Below are 8343 nucleotides of genomic sequence, written 5' to 3'. Positions count from 1 at the left end.
TTTCACCTTTACAAACATTATTATAAGTGGAGTTGTGTGTGTGTCTGACTAAACCATAAACTAATGAGTTGTCAAGTGAACATCCACCACATGTCTTGGCAAGACAATCACAAACACTGGAAATTCATACCAACAATATTATCACAATGGCGAGAGTGCTAATCACACACCAGTGTGAAGCAATACATTTTTCAAAATGTGGGGCTGGACATCTTTTTCATAGAATTAGTCAAATAAACAAATGAGTGGAAAGTAATTGCCATAAGAACAAATTAATAGGACAAATATTATTTTATCCATGTCGCCATCCTCTATACTGTACTCCACTTTTCTGGGTCTCTTTGCTCTGCGTTTCTAAATGTTCCAAATAATAAGTTCTCAGATGAATTATGTTTCAAATAGCCTGCATATTTTTTGCACTGATCCATTTGTGTTAAAACCACTAGATTACCACATTATGTGTTTGTTTTTTTGTTTTGTTTTTTATTTATACTTTTTATTAACATGTTAGGGCCTTGTTTTAATATTTTCAGACCTTTGTATTTGTAGACTTATATGCTCCAGTGTTACAATTGAATTGAAAGACACTTTTTCTTCCCACAACCCTTTTGTCTTTTCACTCATTGATTTAGTTCTGTGGGTTCCTGATTTTCTTTAAAATGGAAATGCAATATTTGATAAATATTCTTCATACCGACAAGGACGAACTGCTGAAGAGATATAATTTCTTAGAGATGAAGACATCAGGAATTGCTGAATGAAAATGGTGATGATGATGATGATGATGATGATGACGACCTTGCGAAAAAAAGATGTTAAGAACAACATTATGCATCTCATCAGTTTCTGGTCCAGCATCCAGCTACGATTTCTAATAAACATATCTGTGGTTATTTTAATGAATATAGAAAATTATGTTTTACATTGATTTGAATAATTTTCATTATAAAAGACATTCCCATCAATTATACCACTCAGAGATTCAATGCTTTCCTTCCAGTCGCTGGGATCCGTAGGCAAACAAATGCATTGGGTTTTTTTTGTTAGTTAGGAGCTTTTAATTCAATGCCTGGTTGCGCTTTATTTAACTTTACAATGGTTCCACCCACAGTTTTCCACGTAAGCTTATTTCAATCCATCCATCTTCCATGAAGCTATAAAGCTTTATCTTGTTCAGGGCCTCAGCTAACTATGGTCACGGGAAGGATAAACCCTGGACAGGTCACCAGTCCATCACGGGGCAAACACACAAAGGCATTCAAACGCACAGACACACACACACACACACGCACACACACACACACACACACACTCCCATTCATGCCCAGGGACAATTTGAAGTCTCATGAAGGCTTTTGGACTGTGGGAGGAACCCAAGAGTACCCAGAAGAAATCCACGTTCACACATCGAGAACATGCAAAGTTCATTCACAAAGGCCCAGCCACAGCCCGGAAGCTTATTTTATAATTCAGATTTATCTTCATTGATGCACTTTCATAGATTTAGTTTCGACGCATCTGTTTGTATGATAATTTATTGTCATTGATGAGAAAATAAAAAAAATAAAAAACTACTGGGAAAATGATCGAAGCTGTTTTCCTCCCCATAAGCTCTCTGGCGCCCCCTAGGCGAGACCCGCCCCGCAATGTGGGAACCACTCCTTTAATAGGTAATGGATTTCTTTATTTTTTTCTTCTTTCTTTTTTTTAAGAAGGAAAAAAAATAATCCCTCGCCTTCAAAAATCTACATGACGTGAAGTTTTTCAAAAATAAAGCCAATGTGTGAACTCGGAGCACACCCCCACCCCCCCGAAGGGGTAAGAGGCAGAGGCCGATTTGTGGCTCGTCAAGTGGGCGGAGTGCGGGCGTCTTTAAAGGCGGCGTGGCCCCCGCGGGCTCCCGTACATCACGGCCTGCTTGCGTAGGAAACCAAACAGTACTTGAACCCGGGGGGGAGCTCGACTCGACTCGGCTCGGAGGAGTTTCTTACATAAAGCCAACCTGAATATAAACCGCGGAAGATGCACTCAGTCACGCTGGACAGCAGCGGCTCGCCGAAGAAGCGGACGTTTTCCCGGGGAATCAGCGAGGATGAGTCGCTGCGCAGCATCATAAAGGAGGTGGGGGGTCGTTACCGTTTACCGGCGGAGCTAAAAGCTAAAGTCACCGCCCAGCGTCACATTCTGTAACGATTTAACGTTAATCCCGTCAGTCTCGTCTTCATTGCGACACGTTTGCTATCAAACACCAAAGATCGCCGACACATGAAGAGATTGTCGTCCGTCTCGCTCTTTGACTTCCTGCTTCTCGGCGGAGTTCAGCCCTTTGTTGTTGTTGTTGTTGTGAGTGTAAAGTTGATGGAGGCAGCTTGTTGTCTCCTGACAGGCCGAGATCTCCTCCAGACGTCTCACACGCAGCGACAGCCGAGCAGGAACCCTGAAGAGGAGGACTGACAGCCAGGTAACATCCAGGGATGAGAAAAAAAACCCACAATGTCTGTTAATTCAAGTGTTTTGTTTTGAGGACAACTTTTCAGGTGTTTTCCCACAAGTTAAGACAAGTACACAACGCTGATTTGTTTTGGGAATAGAATCTTTGTCATTGTTCTAGGTTTAGGATGAATTTCACAGTGACAGCAGTCTTAAGGATCTAGAATGTAGCTAAACTGATTTATTAAGTTAAAAACGAAGGATAATTGAAAACAAGCACATGTCATTGAACAGCCCCTCTAATGTACATTCATCATCTGGTTATTGTTGGCTGCATATGTTTCCTTTATCGCATTTGTTTATAGCGAATAAAGTGTGAAGACATCGAACAGAGCATCAGGACGGTTTTGAAAACAATTGGAATGGAAGTAACTTTTAATATTGTGTGATTGTTGGGTTGAAGAGACTGGCCTGGGCATTTCACAAACTGCTGATCTGCAGGGACACGTATCTCTGGAATTTATGTAGAATGAAGTGATAAAGATAGAATAAATACCTCAAGGGTGGTAGTTCTTTAGGTGGGACTATCTTGCATCCAAAGGTCAAAGGAGGAAGACTTGAATGGTCAGCGAGAGAGAGAGATAGGCAACTGGAACTACAACCTATTACTTTCCCAAACGCTGCAGAAAAATATTTATTTGTATGTGAAAATCTTTGTTTCTTTAAGTGTATGACTTTATGATCTTTTCCATTCGTGGGCCTGCTGCAAATTCAATCAAGAATTTGGGGTAAAGTTGAATGGAAGAATAAACAAAATCTCTGTCTCTGTCTCTGTCTGTCTGTCTCTGTCTGTCTGTCTGTCTCTGTCTGTCTGTCTGTCTCTGTCTCTCTCTCTCTCTCTCTGTCTCTCTCTCTCTCTCTCTGTCTCTCTCTCTCTCTCTCTGTCTCTCTCTCTCTTCCCCAATTGGGGATGAATAACTTGTATATCTATGAACAAAAACCCGGCAGAGAGAATTTACTGGCTAAACATCTTGGTACTGATATTGCAATTATTAATCATCGTATAAGTGTAAAACATTCCAAGTCTATCATTGTTGGTATTTAAGGTGCCTCCCATTTTACTGAGAATCCATTGTGCATATGGGCAGGCTGGCATGTCATGTGTTTTTGAGGCAGCTTCTGGAATCAGGCAGGAACCCCTTTGTCCGTGTATAAACAAGACTGTAAAGACGAAACCTCGTATGTCCAGCTGAACATGAGGTTGTTTGACTGATGATGACAAACAAAATCACTGCAATTGGCTCGACGTCGCATTTGCATTTGTTGATGGTTTTTATATTTGCTTTTGTCATAATTCAGGCTTGACTGCTTTTGATACTATGTTTCCGTTAAAGCCCATTTTGTAATAAAAGCCTGATTGTAGTCGGGGATCTTTAAACGACGAGGCACGCTCTCGAGGACACATGAGTGACATGATAAGAGTGTGACACAGCGAGGCAAAGGACAAAATGTCACACAGATGAGACACTTCTGCTTTTGAGGTCAGCGTTCCACGTCGTCTTTACTAATCACTGTTTCGGCTCCAAATATAATCTGTTAAGTCACGGCGTGTTTGTCGTAGCAACAGAGGAGAAATTCCTCCATTGAGTTACAGAACTCGGTTTAAAACCAGAAATGCATTTAATTGTGAAAGGTTACAGGTTCTACACGTTCATTATTATATTTCACTCCAGTTCCATTCATGTGGTTAAATGTCATCTGCATTTGTGTCTAATAAACTTTCTCTTGAAGTTTGTGGCTACTGCATTTTCAGATAAACTCCACAGAGATTTTAAGTTCGGATGATCTAGTATATGGTTGTTTTCTTTCTTTCTTTTACAGTCCGACCAGGAGATTTTCATGGGACTTCCAGAAATGGTGATTACTTCTGTGTTTTTTTTTTTTTTTTTTTTTTTTTTTTTTTTTTTTACTATTAAAAGTCTTGGTCACCATTTTGCTCAGCCTGATGACGAGTGAATTAATGAAAACCCATTCTTTACATATTGATGGATGTTTCGCCTGGTCCATTAGGGCTCCCACAGTTACTGCTCAGAGCTCACGGAGCACTTGTTCTCCCACTGTGCTGGCGTGCGGCCCTCTGCAGTCGCCTACGCTGATTTGCTTCTTTGTTTGCGGCGTAGCTGGAGCTGCAGGCCAGCTACGACGAGGCGGTGCAGGAGCTGCGTGGGCTGGAGGTTGAGCGGGAGACTCTGTTGTTCCAGGTGGACGTCCTGCAGGACACCCTGGAGGGCGTGGAGGAGCTGCTGGCCGAAGCCCAGAGGGAAGCTGGACAGGCCACTTCGGTATGGCTTCTAACACGAGTCCCGTCGTCACGGTTTCGAACTGTGACAAAAAGTTTGGTGGCATCAAACTGCTGGTCTGCTCATCATGTGTGTGTTTGTGTCTAACTCTTGCAGGAGCTTGAGCAAGAGAGGACAGCCAAGAGGAAACTGGAGAGCATGGTTCAATCCCTGACGCAAGAGGTTGAGAGGCTAAAAGAGGTAATGCAGGATCATTTGTCAGTTGATCCCATAAACTCTTTTTGAAGACTGTTTCGCAAGTATTTGTCCGCCTTGTGGTAATTTCTCTTTGTACACAAGTCAACCATAACAATGTGACCACTGAGGGGTGGAGGGACCAACACCAGTCATCTCTTTATCGTATCTTTAGCTAATGGGTGGACAGCACGAGGTCTGACTCAACAGATGAGTTGCCGTTGCTCAAATCGCTGCCGAAGTTCATGCAGATTCTGATAGAAAGGTGTCGGAAGACACAGTGTAGAGCTAAAGGGCAAGCTCATGAGTTTTAGTTTGGTCGTCATAGTACTGAGGCTGATTGAGGATGGTACAGATTTCTGTGGTATTGACTCGGCCTGGAGGCGTCTTTCGTGTTTCCAAGATTCGTGGTTCAACCACACTTCAGTGCATTTATAGTTCACAATGGGCAAGGTCAATCTGAGAGTCATTCCATTTTGGAAATGAAGGTAATATTTCTGTCTCCACAGGAAAGGAGCAACATGGTGGATGAAGTACCAAGACAAGAGGACCAAACAAAAACTGCCGCCGAGGGATTGATAAACGTTGCGCGGGAAGAAGATAAAGACTCCAGATGCAAACATGAAGGACCGGCGGCCGAGGAGTCGGAGGACGCAGGGAACGTCCTGACGAAGCTGCGGAAGATGGTCAATAAGCCCCTGGGCCACACGCCTTCCCTCGCTCTGAACAGCCTGGCCTCTGAAGACGGGGTCCTCCAGAGGCCTTGTGAAAACGGGGTCGAAGGAGGACATGACGATTCTCCAGACACAAACGACACGGACAGCACCAGTGCCTACGAAGACGCATCTGCGGAGACCCCGGAGCAGGACAGGATCTTTCCGGGTGACGGGGATGACTTGGAGCTGCCAAACGACTCGGAGAATAAAGACAACGGCCCGACTCGTGACCATAAGGCCGGCGGCGGTGAGACCCACGACGGCAAAAATCCTGACGCCTGTATTTTGTCTTGATTTGATGTGCTTTGTCTACGACTGGGCAAAAAGGTCTCCACTGGCAAATTGGCTTTAAAAAAACAATGATCAACAGTAAAATTCAGAGTAGATTTGACTCAAAACAAGAAATGATGAGACGATATTTCAACCTTTTTCATTTTTCAGTCAAAATTAGCAAGCGGTTTCTGGCTAAAGCGTTTCAAATTTGAGGATTTGCCGTTTTTCTCCTGCCACAGTTGACAATCGGTGATGTTAAGTCACTTTTGTAGAAATTAAGAGTCAGTTTCCCAACCGATTTACTGCAAGAATCAAGAGCATGATTGGCAGCTTGATCTAAAACGGTGTAGTTACGGCTTGACCACATTGTATTAGAATAACTTTAATGTTTAACGTAACGACAAAAAGAACTCAGGATCAAGGTGGTTTATTTTAACAGTTGTAACTCCTGTCATGACCACCTCATATTTTGCTGCCAATCATTTCACATGAATCTGTCTTAACTTTTTTTTTTTTTTTTTCTTTTTTCTTATGCGTGGATATACATTGAAAATCCTCCATGGTGCTTTGACTGTTTACTTTATCCTCACTGAGACAAGCAGCTGCCAGCGACACAAATCAGGATTCGTCTGCAGATGAAATCAAGTGAGCTCCTGAATCTTGACAGACTGTTGCCGTTTTTACTTCAGGCATAAAGATACATGAGAAACTCAATTTTTTGTATTTTTTTCCCCCAGAATGGTGTGAGTTCAGATATTTACTCAACCTTACCACCGTTCCCTCTGTGGTAGAAGTCACTAACACAGGTTTCCATTACATTTCACATTGATCTGGGACAGGCGATGATAAAAGGGACAAGATATACAAGGGACATTTAAAAATATTCACTGCCTCACCAATCTTTATTAAAAAAAACATTTTTTTTTTTTTCAGATCTCTGTTTTGTTGGAGTTATACTGATTTCACACTTTGCTTTTCAGATTCTTGTTTTGTGGCATGAATTTGTCGATTACATTGAGAACAACATTCCCTTTACAACCAAACACGTCAGCGAATAGTGATCAGTGATCAGTGGACCTGCAGCAGGCCGGACTCCGTCTGCTGCTCAGTAAAACCGCATGTTTGCACATTTGCAGTTGATCTTGCTGAAGTTCGTCTCTTTGGATATCTTTGATTGCTGTAAACACTTTTCTATGTAATCGCCTTTCGAGGTTTCTTTTTTTATATATATATAAAAACTTTTTTTCAGGGATAGAGGCAACGGTAGATACTTTCACCTCATTTCAAATAGTTTGCATGAGCACCTAACGAATGTAAACCGATTTCCAAAAGTACATGATTTGATGTCATTTATTAGTACTTTTGCACGTAGTACTCGTATACCTTTGTCCACATTGTCTGCAGAAAACTACTCCAAGGGTTTTTGTCGGTTTTAACTTCGCAAATCGTTAAGAATTATTACATTCCTGGTGTGAGAGGTGGATTTTGTTTTTAGAAACATAATAGAGGTGCAGTTTTAAGCATGTCTAACTCGAATGAAATTATTTAATTGAAGATCACTTGAGAATTGTTCTGTTACAGTATATAAAAAAAAACAGAACGATGATGTTAAATACGTGGCGACTCGAACAGAAGGAATTGCATTTGCTATTGTTAGTCGTGTGTCATTTTGTAGGTTTGATGCAGCCTCTTGTTTGTATACTGACTTATTTGCCTTTGTAACTTTTCCAGCATTGTGCTGCTTCAGATGCCAATACCTTTTTTTTTCTTTTTTTTTTTTGTAATTTGTTTTTGTTTTGTTTCCAAGATGCACCCGTTGTACTTGTCCACTTAGGTGTGAGAGGTTTCAAGTTACAGGAGCCTGCAGCTCTCGCAGCTTTTGGAGGAATCGGTTCTCGATAAATTGAATCGTAAACATTCCGTTCCTGAGCAGTCGTACCCATACATGTAAAACAAAACCTCTTTGATTGAGCTTGGTCATTGTTTTCATGTCAAGAGTGTAGTTAAAACACAGAGCAGACACTGGGATTCATAATGTTTGTGTCATTTTGACAATACAACGTAAAAAAAATCCTTTACGGTGTTACAATGTCTTCTGCGTGTCCGTTTTCAATTTTGTCATGAGCTTTGGCTAAAATGTTATGATAAAAGTAAATGTGTTTCTATCCAAATAAAATGATTGAATATAGCAGATGTGTCATTTGTGTTCAATGATCAATGCTGAAGAATGTGATTTATCTAATTGTGTCTGCGCTTCATTCAACATGTCGATCAATAAAAACCCAGATTACATGTAGATGTGATGAATTCTGCCGCTTCAAACGGGCCGCTATATATGGGGGGGGGGGGAATAGTGCTCCAACATAGAGGGTATTTTCATTTATTCACAT

At 41.5% G+C, this 8343-nt stretch overlaps 1 protein-coding gene across 1 annotated transcript; it reads left to right on the top strand.

Annotated features, from left to right (window-relative positions):
* Positions 1-1953: 1953 nt before the first annotated feature.
* On the top strand, positions 1954-8113 carry LOC308128908 (uncharacterized protein). The gene is made up of 6 exons (XM_080494619.1): positions 1954-2121; positions 2387-2461; positions 4312-4347; positions 4611-4772; positions 4887-4970; positions 5474-8113. The coding sequence occupies exons 1-6, from the start codon at positions 2023-2025 to the stop codon at positions 5972-5974; spliced, it is 957 nt and encodes a 318-aa protein (XP_080350745.1). The 5' UTR covers positions 1954-2022; the 3' UTR covers positions 5975-8113.
* The last annotated feature ends 230 nt before the right edge of the window (positions 8114-8343 follow it).

The sequence above is a fragment of the Blennius ocellaris genome, assembly GCF_963422515.1.
Source record: "Blennius ocellaris genome assembly, chromosome: 4".
NCBI lineage: Eukaryota > Metazoa > Chordata > Actinopteri > Blenniiformes > Blenniidae > Blennius > Blennius ocellaris.
This window is presented reverse-complemented; position numbering and strand designations above follow the sequence as displayed.

What these genes read in the sequence shown, in the direction of transcription:
- LOC308128908 (XM_080494619.1), top strand. Translation starts at nt 2,023, where the DNA reads ATGCACTCAGTCACGCTGGACAGCAGCGGCTCGCCGAAGAAGCGGACG. An exon ending in AGAGGAGGACTGACAGCCAG is followed by an intron (nt 2,462 to 4,311) that starts GTAACATCCAGG and finishes TTTCTTTTACAG; the next exon opens with TCCGACCAGGAGATTTTCAT. An exon ending in AAGCTGGACAGGCCACTTCG is followed by an intron (nt 4,773 to 4,886) that starts GTATGGCTTCTA and finishes TAACTCTTGCAG; the next exon opens with GAGCTTGAGCAAGAGAGGAC.